Here is a 26,119-nt window from a genome sequence, read left to right as displayed (position 1 = left end):
CAGTGAGCCAAGATCGTGACATCACACTATAACCTGGGCTATGGGTGAGACCCCGTCTCAAAAACAATAATAAAAATAAAATAAGTATAGCAACATGTTTCGCGTTGATTTCTTATGCTCCCAAAGCAGGCCAGCAGCATTTAAGATGAGCAATACAGGTGGGCACAGGATTTAACCCAGGTATTTGGCTGCAGAGAAGCTGGTTTATTCTTGGGATCAGTTTATGTATTAAGAGGAAGAATATACTACATAGTCTTTATGCAATTTTATAACAATATAATTTTTTTTTTTTTTTTTGAGACGGAGTCTGGCTCTGTCGCCTGGGCTGGAGTGCAGTGGCCGGATCTCAGCTCACTGCAAGCTCCGCCTCCTGGGTTTACGCCATTCTCCTGCCTCAGCCTCCCGAGTAGCTGGGACGACAGGCGCCTGCCACCTCGCCCAGCTAGTTTTTTGTATTTTTTAGTAGAGACGGGGTTTCGCCGTGTTAGCCAGGATGGTCTCGATCTCCTGACCTCGTGATCCGCCCGTCTCGGCCTCCTAAAGTGCCGGGATTACAGGCTTGAGCCACCGCGCCCGGCCCAACAATATAATTTTTCTTTGCTTCACTTCTGCAAGGTAGTGCGTAGTCATTGATTTGATGCTGCTGGCCCAGTGTAGAATGCTGGCCTTAACACTGACAGAGCTGGTGGAGGCGTGTCTTCCTGTTGTGACAACTGAGGCTCTGAATGAGGACAGGTACCAGAAAACCAGAACCAAGAACACCCCACTTCTCATGGGATGTGGCTAAGAGGGTTTCAGTGGAAAAGGTCAGGACTTCCCTCAGGAAGAGTGACTACTGGCTTTTTCTAATACACTGACAAGTGAGCAACCAGAACCCTGTCATTCTATGCCATGAAGCTTGGCCACAACAATTTTAGCCTGGAAAAAATTTAAAGCAGGTGCACTAGTAACGCATCTCGGTTCTAACTCTCAGTAAATTACCTACAAGTAACTTACTTGCAGCAAATTTAACTTCTCAGATAATCATCCAGGATAAGTCAGTTGCCAAATGCACTGCTAGGTAACTAGCTACTCTTCAATAAAACTTGAAAGGGAAACAAAAAGGGAGAATATTGAAGAATTAAAAAGTAAATGGTGAGATTTCTGTTAGGAAAGGATATGTTATTCTTTGTTTCAGTGATGTTTTCAGATATATATCCAATCAGCCAAAATGTGCTGAGAGGAATTAAGGTGGCCTAAACTTAAATTTTTCTGTCCTCAAACTTTGGGTTACCAGATATTGCCACAGTAACCAGACTTTTCTTGAACCAACTCTCCATTTCTCAAGTACTACTTTCCTCATCTCTAAAATCTGGTGCCTTCTACAAGTAATGGTCTACGGTCCTGAGATTTGACTATTCAGTGTTTGGATGGTACAATCCCCTGAGGGGACACACAAAGGAAAGAAAACACAAACAGCTTTATTTTACTTCCTATTGACAGCTCTAGAGAAAGTTTTATAGCTAAAACTTAACCTAGAGCATGATAATTACATATGGATTATAGACACGCCTTCCATTAGTATTTTAATGGTGGAGAACTGCCTGTCTGTGCATTCACAAGTAGAACAAGGGTAGCTGAAACGTGGCCTCATTGGAACCACCTAGCTCTTACCTGACATCACACATTTCCATAAAAACAAAACAATTCAAAACAACAACTCAAAGCACCAACTTACGAAATGAACTTAACTCATGAAAGATGAGTATATTTACAATTTCTGACAAAATAGAATAAATCCTACAAGATACTTTACTGATTTCCTTAGCAAATCTAAAATGTCACTGGGAGCGTTCTTCGGTTTCAGAATTTCTGTAACTTGTGACCAACTAATACTCTGTATCTGCTCAATATCTACAGAAGCTGTCCAGAGCTCAAACAAAATCAGTAAATGCACTGACCTTTTTGGTTTCCCCAACTACCGGAAGAAATTCCTGTCACAAAGCTAACTCCCGGGTTAGCAAGCTTTTCATTAGGCTATGGAGACTATGCCGTTGATAAATTCCACATGAGAACAGATCCTATCCTGAGTGAGCAGACTTTCAAAGCTTCAAGGTTAAACCCACTCGCAAGATAGGTGGAAAAACTGAACCACAACATTTGTTTTCTAATGGGACTATGACTTAGTGTATTTTCCCCAGATGCATCACCAAGAAAAAAATGTCAAGAATATAAAAACATAGGAGTGGGATGGTAGTTTGAATTTTTATAATTTTGATTTGTCCGTGGTTTGGCTTTTTTTTTTTTTTTTTAAACTTTTGAGGATGCTGATGCTCATCTGCGTAGGTGGATTAAATGGTTACTTAATATTTATGGGCCCTTTTAGTAATCAGATCAAGAATAATCAGAACCCTCATTTTCTATCCTCTGACCACTTGCGTTCCGTCTGAAAGCCCACAGCCTGTTGGTACTTACTTTTATCCTCATCATAGGATCCTCCAGAGCTATTGCTGTATCTTGACTCGAGGCGAGTGTGGGCTCTGATGACATTACTAAACCTTCAAATACAAGCACAACCGGAATGAAATATTAACATGTGTGCGTATATGCTCTTTTTTTTTTTTAGATGGAGTCTCACTCTATAGCCAGGCTGGAGTGCAGTGGTGCGATCTTGGCTCACTGCAATCTCCACCTCCCAGGTTCAAGCGATTCTCCTGCCTCAGCCTCCTGAGTAGCTGGGACTACAGATGCCCGCCACGTTTTTGTATTTTTTTTTTTTTGTAATGCCCAGCTAAGTTTTGTATTTTTAGTAGAGACAGGGTTTCACCATGTTGGCCAGGATGGTCTCGATCTCCTGACCTCATGGTCCACCTGCCTCAGCCTCCCAAAGTGCTGGGATTACAGGCGTGAGCCACCGCGCCTGGCCTATGCTCTTACTTATAAACTATGATTTAGCAGTTGTTTTTTCAGTTGCTAGTTCCAATGGTGCTTTTCTTAAAGGAATGCTGTAAAAAATTGTACCCCAAACATTTCTTGTTTTCTTGAGAGGGTCAGTGGTCACTTTTGCTCATAAGCAAAGTCCAAACCTTGAAAAGATAAACATTTTAAGCCTAATATTTCAGTTGAACTAGAAAATGGTAACATTTGCTATGGAAAGAAAATGGGCATGACGCTGAATAACATGATTCCCTTATTTACATAGCCTGACACACAGTAGGTGGTCAATAAATATTTCCTGAATGATTAAACTGAAAGTACATAGAATGGGAAATACGCAAACATAGTTATAACAAATCTTGGACTTTACCCAGCATTGAAGTTTCTCTTAAAATAGTTTGAGACTGTTCAGGGTGTTGGGAGCAAGTCCCCCAAAATCTGGCCATAAACTGGACCCAAAACTGGCCATAAAATCTCTGCAGCACTGTAACATGTTCATAATGGCCCTAATGCCCAAGCTGGAAGGTTGTGGGTTTATGGGAATGAGGGCAAGGAACACCTGGCTCAAAACCGCTTAAAGGCATTCTTAAGCCACAGACAATTAGCATGAGCGAACTATGTTTTAAGGGCATGTTCCTGCTGCAGTTAATTCGGCCCACCCCTTCGTTTCCCATAAGGGATACTTTTAGTTAATTTAATATCTGTAGAAACAATGCTAATGACTGGTTTGCTGTTAATAAATATGTGGGTAAATCTCTGTTCAGGGCTCTCAGCTCTGAAGGCTGTGAGACCCCTGATTTCCCACTTCACACCTCTATATTTCTGTGTGTGTGTCTTTAATTCCTCTAGAGCTGCTGGGTTAGGGTCTCCCCGACCCAGCTGGTCTCGGCACAGGGAAAGGTCCTAGTTGGAGAGTAACTTAACCAGAGGGACTCTTTGGTCTGGTCTCTCTTGTGGCTTGTTAAGAAGTAATCCCCACCCAAAACAAACAAACAAAAAACAGAAACAAAAACAAAACAACAAAGAAAATAAAAACGGTGAAGTATAGTAATTCATAGACATCATCTTATTTAATCTTGCTCATTCATCTTTGAGATAAGCATTATTTATTCTACAATGAGGAAACTGAGGACAAGTGAAGTTATACACCTTGTTTAGTGTTGACCACAGGGAGGTGGCGGTGCAGGAGGCCTTCAGTGCCATGCCAACTCCCCGTGTAGAACACGAAGCTTTAAGGCTGAGCTCTCTCTCACTAGCTCTGTAACTATGGCCAAGGCCTCTACCTCCTTGGGGAACTTGTTTCCACAATTGCAAGAAGGGCATCATAATAATACTCTGTCTTTTATTTAATTGGGGTTGTTTGAGGGATCAAAAGAAAGGACGTGAGAGTGTTTCCAAAACTGCAAGACACTGTCTGACTATAAGGTATTAGTTATTATGCTTCTACCTAGAATTTCTGGAAAGAAATCAATAGCGTATTTCTCAAACAAAGGTCTACAACGTAGGGCAAGGGTGTAGTTCAGGGGCAGTGTGGGCAAAATGGTATGTCTATATTTATTTTATATAAAATGACACACAGCAGGTTTTATCAACTTAATATATATGTAGCCAAAGCAAAGAACTAAGGCAATCTAGAAATACCTGGAAAACTCAAGCCAAAATAGGTGTGTCCCTCTACATTACTGACCGGGTATTCTGACTTAACTCATAACAGATCAATACTCTATTTCTTTTAGGGACACTGGAAGGTGCAGGGCTACTGCTGTCCTCACTAATGTGTGGAGAAAGAATGTTTCAGCAAAAAGTCCTGGATGTGCCGTTAAGCCGCCCATCTTGTCCCAGGTGTATAACCTTAGAGCACTGCATCAGTGATTCGGATTTGCTGAATTACAGAAATGTACTGTAATGAGCTTGGTTTTATTCACTTCTTAGATATTTGCACCAGCATTTCCCCGCTCCTGACAGCTATCTTTTCCCCAGTAACTTCATACCTCAAACATTCTTCACTGTTAAAGATTCCAGGCATTTGTGAATCTATAAGAACAGAATAACTAAGACATCGATCAGTTTAGCTTCATACAAATCGGCCAACTAACTCAGACTGTAAGTATTTATGAAAATAAACTGGAAAAGGACAAACTTATTACCTTCTGAAGTTCTTTAATCATATTTATGCTGATAAATGCAACGTGATAAACGGCATCTGCTAAGCCCAGACATCATTCAGAAAGGAACAAAAGCATGGTGGTGAAAGAATGGCACATCTGCAGGTTTCCGTTGGATGGAGACTGCCACGGCACTTCCAGCTACCATGAACTGTGCTCTATGTCGGGGTTTAAATTGTGCCTGGAGGGCCCGGACAGGGAAGAATTACAGGATGGATGGCAACTGTCTCTTTTCCCTTTTGAGTTGGATTTAAAGGGGTGTTGGGTGGAGTTTATTTATGAGGCTGGAATAAAGGGGAGGAGAAGTCCCTTCCAGACTGTTCTCCTTGTTCTGGAGAAGACTAAAACCACAGTGTAGCAAAGTGTATGTCTGGCAAGGAAAAAGTAAAAACTGACTCCCAAGCGTAAAATCTGTTATTTTCCTTTGCTTTTCTGGGTTGATGAGGCTTATTTTGGGTCTGGTCCCTGGAAGAATTTCAAGGATTAAGTAGAATCTTTGATGCCTTTTAACATCAAAGGTATATACCTTAAGAAATACATCATGAAAAGAGCTCTGGTAAGAGAAAAATTAGAAGGATGAAATGTTCCCCTCAGTTTTACCTTGTTGATTTAGCTCAAATTAATAATACTTAGATAACTGAACTAATAGTTAATATATATTAATGTATATCAACACTATCAATTTAGATAGAAATTATTTCTGTTTCAACACAGATCGTTCAAAATTTACACAGACGAGGTTAACTGCTTTAGCTGCCTATGAAAAATCCGTTCGTAGGCATATAAATTTATAAAAATATTTTATTAAGATTGATGTATTGAAAATACTTATGGCTGGATGCAGTCACTCACACCCATAATCCCAGCCTTTAGGAGGCTGAGGTGGGAGGATCAGTTGAGTCCAGGAGTTGGAGACCAGCCTGGGCAACATAGTGAAACCCCGTCTCTATAAGAAATAAAAAAATGAGCAAGGTGTGGTGGCACATGTCTGTACTCCCAGCTACCCAGGAGGCTGAAGCAGGAGGACTGCTTGAGCCTGGGATGTTGAGCCTGCAGTGAGCTGTGATTTCGTACATTTCAGCCTAGGTGACAGAACGAGACCCTGTCTCAAAAACAAAAACTTATGAAGATTGTTTCTGCATACTTTAAAAATTGCTATAAACTACTCTTTTAATATGTTCATTTTGATGCCTAGTAAAATAAACTACATAAAAAAATCTTAGAGTGTAGGTGTACTTTGTTACAATTTCTGACAGTTTTTAAAAAGTTTTATTAATACACAATAGATGTGCCTTTTTCAGGGTAGATGTGAACATTTGATACATGCATTCAATGTGTAAATATCAAATCAGGGAAATTGGGATATCCGTCATCTTAAATATTTATTTTTTCTTTATGCTAGGAACTTACGAATTATTCTCTTCTAGTTATTTTGATACATTAATACATTACTGTTAACATTACTGTTAACTTGAATAGCTTTTTTTTAAAAAATTGAATGTTATAAAACTTGCTTTTCCTTTTCTTACTTTGGCTACTGGGGCCTTAAAATTAGGTTAAGCTGTAGCTTTCCTTAGTTAGGACTTAAGACATCAACTATCTTACTTGGCACATATTCTTTTACTCTGGTTTTAACGTTCTTTCACTTAAGCTATACGGTTTGTTTGTGCTTTTGTCAGTAGGAACGGTATTATTAAATATTACTGAGTCACATCAAAGAAACATTAATCTAGTTGTAAAGAACATGGAGCCAAGGCGGCCATTTTGTCCAACTCCATGGTGCTTCCCTCAGCCCAGCAATGGAAATGGTGGAAGAGATGCCCCACTCCTGAGGTGTGTTAACACAGCAGCCTGGGGCGGTGTTTCTGAACAACACTGTCTCTGTAGGCTCTTTGCCTATAAGGACTGTAAAGAAAGGAGTAAATCGCTTTCCTCCGAGAAGGGTTACTGAAAGGGTAAGAGAAAGGGGACTGGTGGTGGTTGGACAGCTTACCCACCTCTGGGGCTGTGACGTTTCTCCTATTTTCATTCACTTACCAAATGAACACTTTAAAATGCCTACTATGGACAGCACAGTAGACTAATCACTGAGCATGGAAAAATGTGTAAGACAGGGGTGTCCAATCTTTTGGCTTCCCTTGACCACACTGGAAGAACTGTCCACACTAACACAATAGCTGATGAGCTAAAAAAAAATAAATAAATAAAATCACACACACTCAAAATCTCATAATCTTTTAAGAAAGTTTATGAATTTGTGTTGGGCCATATTCAAAGCTGTCCTGGGCCGCATGTGGCCTGTGGGCCGCAGGTTGGACAAGCTTGGTGTAAGAGATACGCAGTCTCTCTGTGTTCTCTAGGAATTAAAATCTGGTGGTTCAGATAAGTGTGTCTGTAAGTACCTATACATCAACATGACAGAGATTACAAGGAGGGAAGGGTGATAAGTAGATTGAAGAGAAAAAAGGATTTTAGGCTGAGGGCACAGCCTACTTTCATAGAAAAAAAAGAATACAGTAGAGAAATAGTGTAGGTGCTGTATGGGATCAATGGAATAGTGGTGTCTGTTGGGAGAGAATATTCATAGACATGTTTGCATATATATGTGAATATGATCAATCAATATGTTATAGGTAGACAATCAATATAAAATAATCTGACGAGTATGAATATGTGTGATATATATGGGTAGATAATTGCATCCGGTTTTCCAATGACCAGCAGAGATATGGTGACAGAGCAGGAGTAACAGCAAACAAGAAAATCTCTCTTGAAGATGTTCTATGATCTTGATATTAGAGAGATTACTGGCTTCTTAAGTTCAAAGGCACTACTAAAAACCAGGCAGGGCCAGGTGTGGTGGCTCACGCCTGTAATCCCAGCACTCTGAGAGGCCGAGGCGGGCGGATCACAAGGTCAGGAGATTGAGACCATCCTGGCTAACATGGTGAAACCCTGTCTCTACTAAAAATAGAAAAATTAGCTGGGCGTGGTGGGGGGCACCTGTAGTCCCAGCTCCTCAGGAGGCTGAGGCAGGAGAATGGTGTGAACCCAGGAGGCGGAGCTTGCAGTGAGCCGAGATAGAGATCGCACCACTGCACTCCAGCCCAGGTGACAGACCCAGACTCCGTCTCAAAAAAACAAAAAACAAAAAACAAAAAACTCTAGGCAGGACACTCAGAACTCTGGCCCTAAACAGGCCTTTGTAATGAGATGTTAATACATGGAGATCTATCACCTTTCTACCTCAAATAAAATTCAGAGGGGAAACGCAGACAAAACAATAAATTATCAAGAATGTTATACTCTAGTGAGAAAGTAAAAATACCTTTAGAGAAATACTGTGATTTTTATCATGAGGTAGTTTTCCAAAGAAGGTAATATTAATAGCAAATACAGATTTTAAAAAATAACATGCTAATTAGTAATCTTGTACCTTCACTAATATGGGGAGTATAAAAACCTTCATTCATTCCTGAGAAAGAAATAAAAGCCTTTATTAGAGAACTACAAAGGACAAGGTCTATAATTCATGATCTGCTGGGTTTGGGCTTTTAGTCTGAAGGGAAGCCCGTATGGATGAACATCTGCCTAAAGGTAACACAGCTGCCCAGCGATGCAGTGAGGAATCTGGCAGGCGCCTGAATTAGGGAAGGAGCCTTCAGAGCCCCAGGGGCAGGCAGCCCTGTGTCGGGTCATCTCCACGTCAGCCCCTGCTGTGCCCCAGTGCACATGATGAAATCCTCAGGATGCTCAGGAAGCACCGTGGGCTTGCTGGGGCATTTTGGGCTAAGTGACTTATTTTCATTACTTGATCCCCTAAATTGTCTTTAATATGAATTTGTGAGCATCTCATCCTTAAAAGGGCTCCCTCATTACCTTTCACTATAAAATGCTCAGCTGAAGGCATTTTCAACACTGTGAGGATCATCCTAATTTTCCTTTTTTAAAAATTTGAGTTTTGTTTTTCTCTCCTGGTTTCTCTCCCTGCTCTTCACAGTCAACTGCAGGAAAGAGTGACTCTGATTTGACTACTGATGAGTAGTTCATAGGCAAGGCAATAAGGAGGATGAGATATGGGGGAAATATTATTATTAAAGAGCTAATGTGGAGGGAATGGAGACTTTGTTTAGCAGGAAGAGATAGTGTTTTGGTTAACCAAGACAGGACAAAGCAAAAATAAAATAAGAATAATGATGTTTCATAGAACTCACCTCAGGATGACTACTTTATCCCTAAGAAATTATTCAGCAATCAGATTTGAAAATTTCACATGGCATTTCTAATTCCAGATGGTCTGTGCCCATTAACAGAACAACTCATGGTTTTTACTAAGCCCTGGGATAAGTGGAATTCCACCACCAGAACAACACCCTTCTTAATCTTTCTCTTCTCTGACTTTGCACAGAAATAACTGTTATCTTTAGGGATATACAGACTAGAGGTGGAAAGTCAGTCTCAGTTTCTAAAAACAAAGAAGGATTTTTATGTATGTGCAAAATTTATGAAACTCCACAAACCTGTATTGATGTCTTTGTATAGATTATTGCAGAACATTACACTGGATATTAAGTCAAATTTCTGCACCAACCTTTCATCAGATTCTTTCAATATCTTGTTCTCCTCAGCATCTGGGAAATTGTCCTGGCCAGCAACCACTGTGTTGCTGCTAGAAGTGGTTCCTGTAGATGGGATTGGAAGAAAAACACTTAGAAAAAGATGCAAGCGGGGGGGTCAAGCTCAAGTCTCAAGTAATTCCAGGGAAAGATTTCCTGTAAAATCTTATGTTTGGAAGATTTTTTACATCTTCTGCACAATCTCAGACATTCTAAACAATCTTCCAAGCCCACACCACTGAAATGAGAGAATTGTAGACATCTGTTATGGTCAAACCAAATTCCTTAACTCTTGTAAAGCAAGGCTACATTCTTGAAACCTCTTCTTCCTGGCCACTTAGGTAATGAGCTTATTTATGGTGGCTGGCCCTGCTGTTGGCTGCTTTAGTATTTCTGGGTCCAGGAGTTAATAAACCAATGCTAGCGAAGTAAGGCCAAGTACCTAGCACTTCTGATTGCTGTGCTACTGCTTCCCTGTAAGAACACTGCTCTGGTGGCAGGGTGTAGGGTGAACAGAGGGCACAGGAGACTCAGGGAGGAGAGGAATTGGAAGGCAGTTACTGCATGAGGTCAGCAGAAGGGAGGCAGGCTTCAAGAGATTTGAGGAGGATGGTATATATTTCATGAAAGGTTGCTGAGACACCAATTAACCAAAAGTGATAATAGTTTTCGGGGGTATTTTAATCAACGCTGAAGGAGTATTAGCCAAGGGAGGGTCCAGATACAAGAAGGAGGATCCAGAAATGAGATTACTAAGTGAATGCAGTGTCCTGGCTGGGACTGGCCTGAAATACAAAGTTCTGTGATGGAGGATGCTTGAGCCACAGATTCTCAGTCATCTTTACAAGATCATTTCATTAACCCTACAGTCCCTAAGAGACTCAGTTATTCTCTTTTTTTGAGACACAATCTTGCTCTGTCACCCAAGCTGGAGTGTAGTGGTACAATCTTGGCTCACTGCCACCTCCACCTCGTGGGTTCAAGCGATTCTCCTGCCACAGCCTCCTGAGGAGCTGGGAGTACTGGTGCGTGTCACCACGTCCAGCTAAGTTTTTGTATTTTTAGTAGAGATGGGGTTTCACCATGTTGGCCAGGCTGGTCTTGAACTCCTGACCTCAGCTTCGGCCTCCCAAAGTGCTGGGATTGCAGGCATGAGTCCCCACGCCCAGCCCATATCTCAGTTATTCTTAAGCCATCTCTTAATTGAATGCACACACAGGAATAAGAAAAAAGTAACAAACACATTCTCATATCCTTTCAGGAATCTACATGAAGGAAACCCCAGGGATCTGTGACCAGGTGTCTGCCCGGTGGCTCTTCTTACCTGAGGCTGCTGCGGAGGCCTTGCTGCTGGCCGTGAAGCGGTAGAAGGGCGGGTTGTCGCAGTGCTGGACGATGGGGTTCACGGGCTCTGTCTGCTGCAGCTCAAAGAGAAGCTCTTCCATGGTTTGAATGGTGTTGTTACGGCACAAGTATATTGCCACTTTTTTAATCTGAGAAGAGAAAAAGAAAACAAGGGATGTTTCACAGAGCCTAGTCCACAGGAACGCTAGGTCAGTAAACCTCTCATTTAGATAAGTGTGTCATCATGCAGGAGCTGTCACCGTGATATAGCTACTCTTTGTGCTATCCTAGGATGAACCAAGGGCTTGGATTAAAATTCACCTCTCTTCACCTGCATGTCTGACAGCAGTGTGTTCTTAAAGCCCTTACCTTTTCTAATGGCTAAGTTTTAAAAAGTTACTTTTGAGGCATGTGAATTCTATCTAAACTGAAAACTTGCCATCAAAGGTCTCATCTTCAGAAAGAATTTTATTTATACAAACCCTGGGAAAAAACTGTTAGCTATTTTTGTTTAAAAAGGAATCCAGTCCCCTGCTATTCTCTTCCCCCCAAGAAACAAATGAGTTTTAGCTGTTTTTATGGTTTTAAATTTTAAAAATAACTCTGGATTAAAGCTCCACATTACTGCAGGCCTCACAGTCCAACCTGAGCCCTGCAAGCTGCAGTGAGGCTTATGTGACTCAAAGCAGCAGGAAGGTACAAACCCGTCACAAAAACAACCAGCACAGAAATGCCAATGGAGTTTGGGTTTTCAAAATGCTGTCATTCTGTTGATCCTATCACTTTTAAATACCAACAGTAAATATCAGACATTGCAGAAGGATTTCTCTGTGCTTACTTCCCTCTTCTACCACTTGAATTTGAAGAGAAAAACCTGGATACTCTACTTTCTTATTCTGTTTCAAGCGCATCAAGATGTAAACATTCTTATTAGTAATAATGCAACACTTTACTTAGTGTCTCTTACATAGTAGGTCCAATGTTTATAGAAGGCAGCTTTCGGAAACTGCCAAAAAATACCCACCCCCTGTATCAATAGGTTTCTGTGTCCCAAGGCTCAGAGCAAGGAGATGACAGACGCATCACTAGCACACATAGCCAGTGTCTAGGGGGCAAGAAGGGAACTTTTATGTAATATCTGGATGAGCTCTCATGTGACTAACTGGACATTTCTATTTTAGCTGGAGCAAAGAGCACATTCTGACTTGCAAATTGCACACGGGAGTCCCTGCAGGAATAATCACTCTTGAAGGTCTGAGAAACACTTACATAGGGTAGGAGAACTGTGTCACTGCTGACCCCACAGAGGCTAATCAGGAACTGCAAGGTGATCCGCAGGTTGTTGCTCCATTTCTCATTGTTGGCTAAAGCGTTCCAAGCATTTTCCATTTCCGGCCCAGGAACTTCATCTCCATACTATATAACAAAGTAAAAACCAGCCCAAGAGATGTGTGAAAACTGTAAGGATGCAAAATGTTTGACGTAGTTTTGAGGGTCATGACCATCTCAAAATCATAAGGATTTTGATTTTGACATGACCATTTATCAGAGAGATGCCATCTTTCAGCAAATAGTAATTAATAACGCACAAATCAGTCATACACAATACCTATTCATGTGAGTTTTTAAAACATTAGGCTTATTTTTATTATTATACTTAAAATTGCTGTAAGATACACATAACATAAAGTTTACCATCACCACCATTTGTAAGTGTACAGCCTGTGGCATTAAGTCCATTCATATTGCTGTGCAACCATCACCACTATTTATCCCCATTCATGTGATTTTAAAGGAATTCCATTTTCCCTGGGGTTTGACTAACCCATGGTTTTTTTTTTTTTCTGATGATGGAGCCGTGCTATTTGAAGCACATTTCCTCTGAGTTTACCTTGGCCGTCATGTACATGAGGTTGTTCAGGACCAGTGACGTGGCTTCTGGAGAGCCCCAGCCATTTCCTCTCAGCCCGTGAGAAGCAGTGACATCGCCTTCCCGGTCCTTGACTTCGTCCTCTGGGCTGCTGGGGCTCGACCCTGGGAGGAGGAGCCTGCTGTCCACCAGCTCGATGTTGTGCAGCCAGGGCAGCAGGTAGGTGAGCATGATCTGGCGCCCGTTGGGGTGCGTTGTGGGGAATCGCTGGCTTACCTCTAAAGATAATTGCAGTGACGGAGAGTCATTCATACCTTATTCCATGAAAATAAATTAAAATTCAAATGCCGGGCCGGGCGCGGTGGCTCACGCCTGTAATCCCAGCACTCTGGGAGGCCGAGGTGGGCGGATCACAAGGTCAGGAGATGGAGACCATCCTGGCTAACACGGCGAAACCCTGTCTCTACTAAAAATCCAAAAAATTAGCCAGGCGTGGTGGCGGGCGCCTGTAGTCCCAGCTACTGGGGAAGCTGAGGCAGGAGAATGGCGTGAACCCGGGAGGCGGAGCTTGCAGTGAGCCGAGATCACGCCACTGCACTCCAGCCTGGGTGACACAGCAAGACTCCGTCTCAAAAAAAAAAAAAATAAAAAAATTCAAATGCCAACTTGCAGACTGAACAGTGTCCTACATTTACAAAACATTTTCATATACAGGAGCTCCTCAAGGCCACAGAATCATAAAACCAAGGCTTGTCTGCAAGCTTGTTGCTCCACATCTGGTGCCCTGTGTAGGAAAGTGTATAGCACTGTGGGGCAAGCACAGGCTTGGTAAAAGTGGAGTGAGTTCAAATCTACTGCTAGTGGAAGACGTACATCAGAGGGTGGACAAACTAAGGGACTCGGAGTCAGAAGGGCATGTGTTCAGATTCCACATCCACCACATACTAGCGGCATGTGACTCTGGGCTAGTTACTTAACCTCTCTGCTCCTCAGTTCCCTTGTCGGTAAAATGGAACTGATAGGGCCCCACATCAGGCTACTGTAACGACTAAAAGATATAATTATAATGAATGCAATGTGCTCAGCACAGTGCCTATCATCCAGCAGGCTCTTATAAATTGTGGTTAGGATCAGTCTAACATCAATGATTATCTTTCCACTGACCCAGTGTCTTACAAAGAGTCTTCCATGAAAAACTGGCTGTTAAAAAGTGACATGTGGATCTCTAGGAAGGATAAACCCAGTTTGCAGAGTCGTCTTGAAAACTGCTAAGCATGTGCAAGGTGCCTGCCAAGGGCTGCATGTCCCTTGTGAGACAAGTGAGTCCAAACAGTGAAGCCCTAGGTCTGGTCCAGCCATTTCACCATTACTTTCTCTCAGAGCATTTTGGCATTGTTTCACTGCTGGCAGCATTTAATTTTATAATCCAAACAAACTTTCTAAGATAGAGAAGCACAGCATTATGTATATGCAGTAGGCTCCGATGTAATCTCCTATTTCTCATATCTAGAGAAGAAGGTGTTTTATCCTCAGGGAAATTAGAAAGCTTGGTCTTATACAGGTGTGATGATCCAGTGTGGCAATGCAATCTCACTTAGAGGGCTCATGGCTGCTAAATAATAGAACAACACAGATGCCAGGAATTATACCAAGATAATCCACTGGATCTTCTGAAACAGCAGCTTTAATCGATTTGGCCCTTTTCCTAAAATTAAAATTATAATTTTTTACTTTGGAGACCATAATGTTATATCACAATACTCAGACAGTGCTAAGCTATTATGTTTTATATAGGTTAAAATTTCCAAATTTACTTGATTTCTACATTTACAGATATGTCTGATGTATGTGACTGTTATGTCACATACTCAAATCCTTATGAAATCAGAACATTCATTTGTCCCAGGGTACGGGGCATTTTCTAGGCGCAAGCCACTGTGCTAGACATGACAAAGACAGCAAAGACTGACGAATGATGCAGTTCCTGCCCCTAAGAAAGAGACTCAGGCAAATTATGTTGACAAATCACTCTGTGGCAAGGGAAACCGTGACAAATGAAATCAGAAAGGCACAGAGTGCTTTGGGGGTTCGGTGGTGGAAAATGACTTCTGGGTGCAAAGACTCAGAATTTAGTTTCATGGTGGGAAAACTATTTAAACTCCACTAAAAGGATCTGGACTTTGAAGAGGGGGAAAAAAAAATTCCCAGAAACGAATAAGAGACAGAGCAGTTACTCAAAAGACCTATCTTTTAACAATGGTATAAAAATCTATAGACTTTTTGGAGCCAAGACTTATGTATTACATAATTTGCTTGTTTATTATGTTAATTGCATTTTGTCTGACAGACATCAGCACCAAGAGGGTAGGGATGTCTGTCTGAGGTATCGCAAGCACCCAGGTAGCTCCTGGACAGTCAAGGGTGGTTCCCTTTTTAAAAGGGAACAAGAAAAGAAAAATGCCATAGACATGCAAACAGCCCTCTATTCACAGCCCCAGAAATACTTTAAATAAAATGTGAGACACCATCAGTGGGATGCTCTTGTTCAGTGGACCTGAACAATTTGGCCGCTTACAATAATTAGGTCATTTGAAATTACAGGCAATAAAAATTTCACCACAGGGTTTATATTAAAAACAAGTGTTTGGAATCTATTACAACCTCCTAATTTTTCTGTGCTATTTTTAAAAAGTAATTTCCCATAAGTCAAAACAACCAAAAGGTAATTCTTGAAGGAAATGTAGGTTGAACCTGCTTGCAACTCACAGGAGCCTCTGATCTGGGTAAAGTTGCTGGACTGTTTGTCTTCTCTCTCCTGAATCGTGAACCACTCCCACTTTAGTAGCATCTCCCTCTCAGCTAATACACATGCTCCAATATCGCTCATCCTTACAACTCCTCCTCTGACACTGCACCTCGCTGGAGGGCCAGCCTCTCTTTCTGCATTCTTTCCCAGCCAGGCCACTGCAATCTGGCTTCTGACACTACCTCCCTGCAGAAACCACTGACAGTTACCAATGAATCTTGAAACTCCGAGAGTCATTTTCAGGTCTTCTCTTCTGGGATCTCTCTTGCATCGGAGGCTGTGGACTGCTCACTCTCTCCTTCTAAAGCTCTTTTTCCTTTACGTTTCCATGAAACTCTTCTCCTGAGTGTTCTCCCTCCATTCCTTCTCACCCTTCCGTCTTCCTCAGACCAGTCTGCAAAAGTGGGGGTGTCCAGGCCCTTTCTTTCACTCTGTGCTCTCTCCATTCCTGATCTCATCTGTGCCCGTGGCTCTAATCCCTTCCATCCTGCTGTGATCTGCTACTGCTGACCTCCCCTCAGTCCAGGCTCATACATACAGGAGGAAGTCCAGCAGACACATACAGTCAACATTCTGGGCTGGCTCCCAATCTCTGCCTTGCCCCAAACCTTCTCCTCTCCCTGTATTGGGTTTCTAGGAGGGTTATCACCACTGACCTCCTTGGTATCACAGTAGGCATTCTCTTCTGTGCCTCTGCCTGGCAGCTTTTCACTCTGGTTTCTCCTCTCCAGTCTCATTGGGCTGTCTTTGTTCAGGCCCTTATCATTTATTATTTCCTCCTTGGACTATTGCCATTGTTTCTTAACTAGCCTCTTCTCTCCAGACTGGATGTTCACTAATCCACTCTCCATAATGCAACCAGGCTTTTACAAATGCAGTCTAATCTTGATACTCACTCTTCTTGTTTGCAACTCATCAGTGGCTTTGAAAACCCCAGCAGCTTGCTTGGATGCTCTCTCTGTTTACAGAGCTCTGAAGGGGGATTCAAAAAGCACATATGGAAGATTGCTGGCCTGCAAACCTCTTAGTGTACACAAGGCCTTCCAAGATACGATTTTGGCCTCTGCGTCGGTCCACTACCATCTCTAGCTTTTCCTGTTCCTGCACATTATGTTACCTAAGCTGACCTCTATATAATCCCCTAATTACATCATGCTAGTTTGTAACTCTAAGCCCATGCATATGCAATAGTCTCTTGGTCTGTAATGTCTGTCAGCTACTTGTCTGCTATGCAAATTTCTACTCCTTTCAAACTACAGCTGAGACAACTTCTCTGGGAAGTCTTCTGATATTCCTGGCCCAATAATTGATTACTCCCTCAGCTACTGTCTAATACACTGGGCATTTTTCTTTTTCAAAAAATTGCATTTGCTATACTGTATCAAAATCATTTGATTGCACATCTAATTTTTTTTTTTGAGACACAGTCTCGCTCTGTTCCCCAGGCTGGAGTGCAGTAGCACAATCTCGGCTCACTGCAACCTCCACCTCTTGGGTTCAAGCAGTTCTCGTGCCTCAGCCTCCTGAGTAGCTGGGACTATAGGCATGTGCCACCATGCCCAGCTAATTTTTATATTTTTAGTAGAGACAGGGTTTCGCCATGTTGGCCAGGCTGGTCTTGAACTCCTGGCCTCAAGTGGTCCACCTGCCTCAGCTTCCCAAGGTGCTGGGATTACAGACATGAGCCACTGTGTTTGGCTTGATTGCACATCTATCTTTACTGCTGGACTATGAAACTTTGATGGGAGATACTTTTATTTCCCTCTGTATTTCTGAAACCCAAGCACAGTGCCTAGCATGTAGGCAGCACTCAAAGCTTGGGTGAAGTGCATAAAAACAAATTTTAGTTTTGAAAGAAGAGAATTAATTTACTAAAAAGGCTTTCATTGGGTCTCTCCACTGTTTCTGGTATTACACACAGAAGTGACTAACTCTGCCTCAGGTAGATGGAGAGGTCTGCACAGTAGAGCTGGATGTTAAGTTAGAGCTTATGGAAAGCTGAAGTTAGGAAGAAAGGGTGAGGGCCATTCAACAGCATGTACAGAAGCAAAGATTTACAAGAGGACCTGGAATGTTGGTCAAAGATTCAGTAGGATTGGAGTAGAGGATTCTTGAATGAAAAGGTAGAAAGCAAGTTTAGAAAAAGAGTTTTTTTCCCCCACCCCTTGGCTGAGTTCTAATTTTAGAGCAATGGCTTTGGAGGAAGACAGATCTAGATTTAATTCTGGCTTGGTTGCTTCCTAGCTATATGGTCTTGAAGAAATTATTTAACATCTCTAAACCATAGTTTCTCATCTGTAAAACAGTGATGATGGTGTTGGTGGTCGTTGTGATAATTCCATGCCAGAACTGGGTCAGCTGCTTGGTTTTCATTCGATCATTTTAATCTTCACACATCCTATGGGGTAGTCATTACTATTACAGATAAGGAATGTAATTCAGAGGTTCTGTGACTTGCCCACAGTCAAACAACTAGTGAAAGGTTGCCTGACTTCAAAGCCTCTGTTCTAACCACTGTACTATACCAGGGGTTATAAATATTAAGTGATGAATGCAATGCACATAAAGTGCCTAGCACGGAGCCTGGTACCTACTATCCACTCACTAAATATAGGCTGTTATCAGCTATTTTTAGGACAATTGGGCAGAGAAGTTTGAGTTAAGAACTTCTGTACATATTTGGCTTTGCATAGTGGATGGATTGCCACATGGAGGATAAACTGTAGTTAGGTAACGCAGAGGCAGGGAAGGACTGAGGAGGATCTGGACAAAGAAGTGGTGAGGTGGTGATAGAGATGGAAAAAGAGGATGAATTCAAGAGACCAAAGTCTGTTTCTTGGCAAAGTGCTACATAAGCTTAGGCAGGAAGTTAGTTGATAAATACAATTCTTTTTTTTTTTTTTTTTGAGACAGTCTCACTCTGTTGCCTAGGCTGGAGCGGAGTGGCATGATCTTGGCTCACTGCAACCGCCACCTCCTGGGTTCAAGTGATTCTCCTACCTCAGCCTCCCAAGTAGCTGGGACTATAGGCGCGGGCCACGATGCCCGGCTAATTTCTGTATTTTTTGTAGAGACGGGGTTTCACCATGTTAGCCAGGCTGGTCTCCAACTCCTGACCTCAGGTGATTAGCCCTCCTCGGCCTCCCAAAATGTTGGGATTACAGGTGTGAGCAACCACGCCCGGCCTACCAAATGCAATTCTTTAGCAATTAATTTTCACAAAAACTATTAATGAAGATTGTAAAGAGTATGCAAAAATTCAAACTTTCAACAACTTATATATGTGGCAAAATACAAGCTACAAAACACCACCACTACCACAACCACCAAACAACTTACAGCAATTATATGTATTATAAATTGTACTGTTCATATTTAGCTTTTGTGGGAAATTAGTTTCTTTGGGAAATTTATATATATAATGTGTGCAGAAGTTAGTATTATTAATCTAAGCACCTTACATTTGTCATATGTATGTTTATGCCTACACTGCTTTAGATAAAGAACTTTTTTTCACTTAAAAATTATTACAGAATTTACTTTCACATGTAACTGGATGTAGCCCACAGTAATTCTGACCTACAAACTTAGCATCACTAATTATCACTCTAAGATTTTTTTTTTTTTTTTTTTTTTGAGACAGTCTCACTCTGTCGTCTAGGCTGGAGTGCAGTGACACAATCTTGGCTCACTGCAACCTCTGCCTCCTGGGTTCAAGTGATTCTCCTGCCTCAGCCTCCCAAGTAGCTGGGATTATAGGCACATGCCACCACACCTGGCTAATTTTTGTAGTTTTAGTAGCGACAGGATTTCACCATGTTGGCCAGGCTGGTCTCAAACTCCTGATTCAAATGATCTGCCTGCCTCGCCCTCCCAAAGTGCTGGGATTACAGGCATAAGCAGCATCGCTCCCAGTCATAACTCTAATATTAAACTAGAATTTAAAAAGAAAAATTACTTAGAGTAACGAAATGATCACATATGTCATTATCAGAAATGATCACATATGTTATTATTGACTATTGCCTGGTACCTGAGAAGAGGGGGAGTGTGAGCTCAGGGTACATCCTGGCCAGCTCACAGGACAAGAGGGTGAGCGACACGCTGTAGAGGGGGGGCAGCGGGCCATGTGTTCCATAGAGAATACTTCCCGGTCTTTGCTCAGCGACTTTCTTCGAGTATACGAAAAGCTTTGCTTCAAGGATCTATAAAGAGGTAGGAAAGTAAAAAGTAGTATGAAAAATATTAGCTGGATACTTCAGGAGCATTTGTATTTAACAAAGGTTAGAGGTAACAAAATTAATTAATGCCCATTTAAAAACAGTATTAAAGGTGAAACATCAGTTTAATTAGTATGTTTACAAGAGATTATATAATTGCTTTCTCACTCTTCATAGCCACAAATGATATGCAGAAATAAACAAAGGCCTATCAATAAACAGCAATTAGGTAATCAACTACCATTTCTATTTTCTGCACTCAAGGATGGATGTTTTCTACGCCAGTAAATGATACGTGCCTGCATGAGTTGCATGGAGATTTCATAAATCTCTCTGTTGGTGTCAGAGGCCTTGAATAGAACAAGGTTTAACAATGTCACTATGTCGAAGGGATAGTTCCTAAAAACACAACACAACAAAACAAAACAAAGCATGGTTTATAAGACAGCGTGGTTAGGTTGTTACCTCTTAAAATTCTAGCTGGCATGCTGACCTTAGTCACTTATTAATGACATTCCCACCCCCATTTGGCCATTTTTTGCTTCCTTCTTTTTCTATTTGTCGGTAGATCAAGGGAAATGACTTTATTTTGGTTTAAAATTAAATACTGGACACCAGGATAAAAGAACACAAAAGTCTTACCTGATGCAAATGTTCTTTAATGCAAACCGACAAGTGAAAAAGACAGAAAAGGATACGTGCACTAAATTTCTCAATAGCTCACCAAATTAATATTTTCATTTGATTCCTCTAAATTTATTAAGTACCAAACAACGATCAGGAACAACGTGCAAAGTACCAATGATACAAAGATAGCAAGGCTGGTCTCCATCCTTCAGGAGGGCTTACAGTGTAGTCATGGAGACAACCTGTACAGTCTAGTTCTGGTGAGTGTTATGGTGGGAACATCCACAGCATGCTACAAGAATCCTGATGAGGGACACCTACGTTAGATGGGGGGTAGGGAAGTCTTTTCTGAAGAGGAAACAAGTAAAATGGGTCTTGAAGCACCAGGTGATATTAGTCAGGGTCATGGAAGGGGTAGTACAGGAGTGTTCCAGATAGAGAGGACAGCATTTTGAAAGCTTACAAGAATGAAACAGCAAGATACCTATTGTAAAAGGGAAGAATCTTTGCGTAGTGGACTGAATAAAATAAGTAGAGGCCCAGAAAGAGGTGAGGCTAGGCCAGTAGGTGGGTTCAGAAGATGACGAGCCTATGGACTTCACCCTAAAGTTTCAGAGAAGCACTGCAGGATTTGCCACGGGGAGGGAGGCAATGGCATTCACTTTTTAAACAATCATTCTGGTTGCTGTGTGGAGAATGGATTGCATGGGGCCAAGAGCGGAACCTGTTACAAGAATCCAAATGGGAACTGATGAGGGCTTGAATTAGGGCAGAAACAGTAGAGACAGAAGGAAGGGAGAGATCTGAGGAACACTAAGGAGATAAAATCAGCAGGATTTGGTAATTGATAGCATGTGTGGGATGGGGGGGAGAGGAACACAGAAAATAGATTATGTGGCAATTGGCAGTATAACCATATAGAATAGAGAGATTAAATTCATTTTTTTCTTGCTATGTAATCCTATTTAAAGATGTTATCTTTTCACCATATGTATTTTCTTAGATTATAGTGGAAAAGAAGTCATAAATAGAAAACTCCTGGTGAGTTGAACTTTTTCTTTTCTTTTCTTATTTGAGACAAGGTCTCACTGTCACCCAGGCTGGAGTGCAGTGGCATGATCATGGCTCACTGCTGTCTTCACCTCCTGGGCTCTGGTGGATCCTCCTGACTTGGCCTCCCAAAGTGTTGGGATTACAGGTGTGAACCACTGCACCTGGCTGAGTTGAACTATTGAATGGTTTATATGTAGAAGGTGGGTGACTACTACTTATTTTCAAACAAACTTCAGGAAGAAAAAGACAGCTTGAAGGTGAAAAAACATGTTAGTTGTTTTTCCTTGGGATTCTTTTTTTGATTCCAAATAATTACGTCGTCTAAGAAGTTCTGTTTTAGAACAATCACTGCTTTGGTTTGAATGTTTGCCCCACCAAAACTCATGCTGAAATTTAATCCCCAATGTGGCAGTATTGAGAAGTGAGACCTTTAAGTGGTGACTGGGTCATGAGGCTGCCCTCATGAATGGGTTAATCTATTCATGGATTAATGGATTGACACATATCATGGGAGTGGGGCCAGCAGCTTTGTAAGAGGAGGAAGAGAAGCTAGCATGCTCAACTCTGCTGCCATGTGAGCCATCTCAGGACTCTGCAGAGAGTCCCCATCAGCAAGAAGGCCCTCATCAGATGAGGCCCCTTGACCGTGCACTTAGTCTCTATAACTGTAAGAAACAAATTGCTTTCTCTATAAATTATCTAGGTATTCTGTTATAGGCAACAGAAAACAGAATGAGACAATCACCCTTCCGGAAAGGCTGTCCTACTACGAATACATCCCATTCTACATTAAGTTCAGTGAGAAATTATAGTAAGAATTGGCTAAACACATGAAAAAGTTTTTCTACTTTTAACATTACTCGAATATTAATTTTTATGACATATTTTTCTTCTAAAAGATTCAAGTAACAAATAGGGCTAGAGGGTCCGCCCTGAAGATGGTTCACTTACAGGGCTACAAGTTGGTGTTGCTTGCAGGTAGGTGAATAGAATAAAACGTAGAAGTATCTCATGTCCTTTCATTCTCCCAATTGTTATTCTTTTTTTTTTTTTTTTTTGTGACAGAGTCTCACTCTGTCTCCCAGGCTAGAATGCAGTGGCGCGATCTTGGCTCACTGCAAGCTCTGCCTCCTGGGTTCAAGCAGTTCTCTGCCTCAGCCTCCCAAGTAGCTGGGACTACAGGCGCCCGCCACCACACCCAGCTAATTTTTTGTATTTTCAGTAGAGACGGGGTTTCACTGTGTTAGCCAGGATGGTCTCGATCTCCTGACCTCGTGATCCGTCCGCCTCAGCCTCCCAAAGTGCTGGGATTACAGGAGTGAACCACCTCGCCTGGCCCAATTGTTATTCTTATCCAAGAGGCAATTACTGTCAACATTTTGATATTTCAGCTGCCTTCCAAGTCTATATATGAACATTTGCATCAAAATACCTCTCTTTCAATGCACAGGGTTTTAAACATAAATGTGATTACACCACTTGTCTGTACTGTTTGATGATCTGCTTTTTCACTGAACTATAAGGCTCACTTCAGTCTTCCTAATAGCTGCCACATATTCCATTTTAGGAACATATGCTAAACAACTACTCTTGTAATGGGTACTGTGGTGTGCCACCTAGATCCTTCTTTCAGGATGGAGGCACTCAATCCTCCAGCTAAACTGATGGCAGCTGAATCCTCCATCTGAAGCCTTCTCTGGGAACTGCCTTCAGCCAGAGGTTTGCCTAGGTCAAGGTTATATCTGTTCCCCAGCAGCAGCCCCAGTGGGAATGACTGAGGTTTCTTTTTCTCTTCCAGTCCTAATTCCTTCATTTCCCCATAGATGTTGACCCCAAGGGCCCACCCTAATAAATGTCCCGCATTCAAATATCCATCTCAGTCTGTTTTCTGGGAGATCCAACTTTTGACTTGCATTGATAGACACTTAGACTGTTTTCACTTTTTCATTATAGTGCCACAAACACCAAATGTGCTGGCCTTTCTTTAGAAAAAATTCATAGAGAGGTCATGCACGGTCAAAGGGCACATTTAAAATTTTGGCAGATACTGATATATTGCCCTCCAAAATAGGTTTATTAATTTTTATTCCAAAATGATTACTTTTCTGTAACTTGTATTTTTAAATAAACACAGTCTGTTTGGTGGGTCTGATGAAAAATTGGGGAACTACCCCCAGATGATGGTGGTGATGATAATGAGTGTCAGAACGATGTTGAATGATGGGCGACATTGATGTTATCATGTGCTTACTTTGTGCCAGGTACTGTGCCAAGGCCTTTACTTAGATTTATTATTTAATCTTCACAACAAGCATGCAAGGCCTAGAGAAAAGTACTTGCTTCAGGTCGTGTGGAAGTGGTGGAGTCCAGACTCCTAAATAAGTCTGATTTCAAAGAATTCAAGCTCTTCTCCACAATGCTCACAGTCTCCTAGACAGTCCAAAATAGTGCATTTCACAGCCAGTGTAGTTTGGAATTGTTACAAACTGCTGTATCTCGGAACAGACCTTTCTGCCTATAAAAGTAGAAAGGAAACTCCCTTCTGAGCCTTATGGTAGCAGAGATGCTTTACCTATGTCTCTGTCTTCTGACACTGGAATTTAATACTAATACATTTATATATATACAAACATTTATATATATATGTATATATATATGAACCAAATATATTGCTGAATCGCTGGAGATTTAAAGGCAGGAAAAGGGCAGACAAAGCCTCCCTCTTACTAGGCAGGGTCATGCACTTGACCTTGTAATTAGAGAATTTATTTTGTTGTTGAAGAATGAGCTACGAGATTCATGAGCAACAACATTGAAAGGAATAACAGATCCAGAAAATGAAAGAAACCCAGAGGAGGAAACAATGAAGGAGATTTCAAATAAGCAAAAGAGTACAAAGAAAGTATCTGTACTTAGATGTTGAAAACAGGCTGAGAAATGGAATCTTATACCTTTCAGTATTTAATTATTCAGCATAGGCAGAGCAAGGGTAAAAAAGACAGCTGTGATCACACCAAATAAAAATCAAATGATAAAATAAATATGGGAGGTAGATATGACTCAAAAAGTAAACAAGAAATCAAACTATCTAGAAGAGAGGAGATACTGAAGAATTTGGGAAATGTCGGCTAGCTCTGGCTTACCTAGTACTACGTTACAAAGCTCAGGATGGCTCTGAGGTATTCTGAAGAGAAAGATTTTACTAGTTAATTGAGGTGATTACTTCACAGCTGTTCTCCAACAACTATTGAATAACAGCGTTTATGGCGTATTTACCATTTGTTAGGCCTTAGGCCAAGAGGTTGTTTTTGCTTAATCATTACTCGAACCCTGTCATCAACCGTATTTCACTAGCGGGTAGGCATCTGCAGTAATTTATTCAAGAACACACAGCTTGATTAGAGGTCGAGTGAGGATTTGAACCCAAGATAGCATGTTTCTGGAGCCCAGATTCCCAACTCTGCTCTCCCGAAATACTCCAGATGGCTGACACAACCAAATAAGGTTATTTATCATCAGTTAGGGAGTGTGATTGGGATTTATGAATCATAAGCTTTGCTTGTCTTCCTTGTTGATAGATGGATATTATTCCCTGAAGAAATGGGCATTTACTTCTAAGAATTCAAGTTTGCTAAGCCTGACTTAAATTAGGAAGATTTATAGAAAGTTAACTTAAAGAAAAACAAACATACAAACAATGCCAACACAAACCACCACCAAAAATAAATCCAACAAAATTATTTAAAAATCAACACTTTGTACTTTGTTCTTACAAACAATTCTAAAACATCTATTAAACAGGTTTTAAGAGTGTGTTGGAAGGTAAAAGTAAAAATAATGAAATTCTTCAGTATTTAATTAAAACGTAAAGAGAATTCTAGTGCGTTAAGCTAGTGATTGGAAATGGCCTATACTCTTAATACACAATTTACCTCGATTTATAACCTTGGAAAGTCATTTAGTTTCTTTCTCAATTTCCTTATCTATCTTATTCTAATCTCATTTGAAGTCAGGGAAAAATCAATACGGACACAAACAGAAGCCATATAGTTATTTGAAGTAAAGCTGGCTAACGAGTAAGCAATTTTTTGTACTAAACTTTTAGTAGTGAGTTGTATCTAATAGCTTTTAATCACATATGTTAACATATTTTATGAAAAATTTTGCAAAATTAATACTGCCAGTTCTACCATCACTTTCTTTTTCCTAATTTCCTTTGGTCCTATTCAAGTTGTTCTGACTTTCTATCTCCTAATATCACCAGAGTCATAGCATAGCATAGCTATAGAGTTTTGACTAGAGAACAGTAAGTTCACAGCACATGCACATACACACACATACACACACACACACTCACACACAGTCCATTACTGCTGGAAAAATAACCAAAAAGAAGGATGTAGAGAACCATTTTTCCCCATTGCCACAGCTAATGAACATTGACGTATTAATTACACAAAAATGGCAAATCCTCTTTTCTAAAGCTAAAACAGAAAATTTAA

At 41.1% G+C, this 26,119-nt stretch overlaps 1 protein-coding gene across 3 annotated transcripts in view; it reads right to left on the bottom strand.

Annotated features, from left to right (window-relative positions):
• FRY (FRY microtubule binding protein) overlaps nucleotides 1-26,119 on the bottom strand; it is a 272,666-nt gene that overhangs the window by 77,558 nt on the left and 168,989 nt on the right. For all 3 annotated transcript variants that reach the window (XM_050766803.1, XM_050766805.1, XM_050766804.1), the window contains exons 30-36: nucleotides 20,237-20,336; nucleotides 19,751-19,922; nucleotides 12,933-13,189; nucleotides 12,311-12,457; nucleotides 11,022-11,190; nucleotides 9,673-9,763; nucleotides 2,455-2,537 (exon numbers count right to left, since the gene is read on the bottom strand). In XM_050766803.1, the coding sequence (XP_050622760.1) occupies nucleotides 2,455-2,537; nucleotides 9,673-9,763; nucleotides 11,022-11,190; nucleotides 12,311-12,457; nucleotides 12,933-13,189; nucleotides 19,751-19,922; nucleotides 20,237-20,336 (1,019 nt within the window). The remainder of the gene's footprint in view (nucleotides 1-2,454; nucleotides 2,538-9,672; nucleotides 9,764-11,021; nucleotides 11,191-12,310; nucleotides 12,458-12,932; nucleotides 13,190-19,750; nucleotides 19,923-20,236; nucleotides 20,337-26,119) is intronic.

This window comes from Macaca thibetana, chromosome 17 (assembly GCF_024542745.1).
Source record: "Macaca thibetana thibetana isolate TM-01 chromosome 17, ASM2454274v1, whole genome shotgun sequence".
NCBI lineage: Eukaryota > Metazoa > Chordata > Mammalia > Primates > Cercopithecidae > Macaca > Macaca thibetana.
This window is presented reverse-complemented; position numbering and strand designations above follow the sequence as displayed.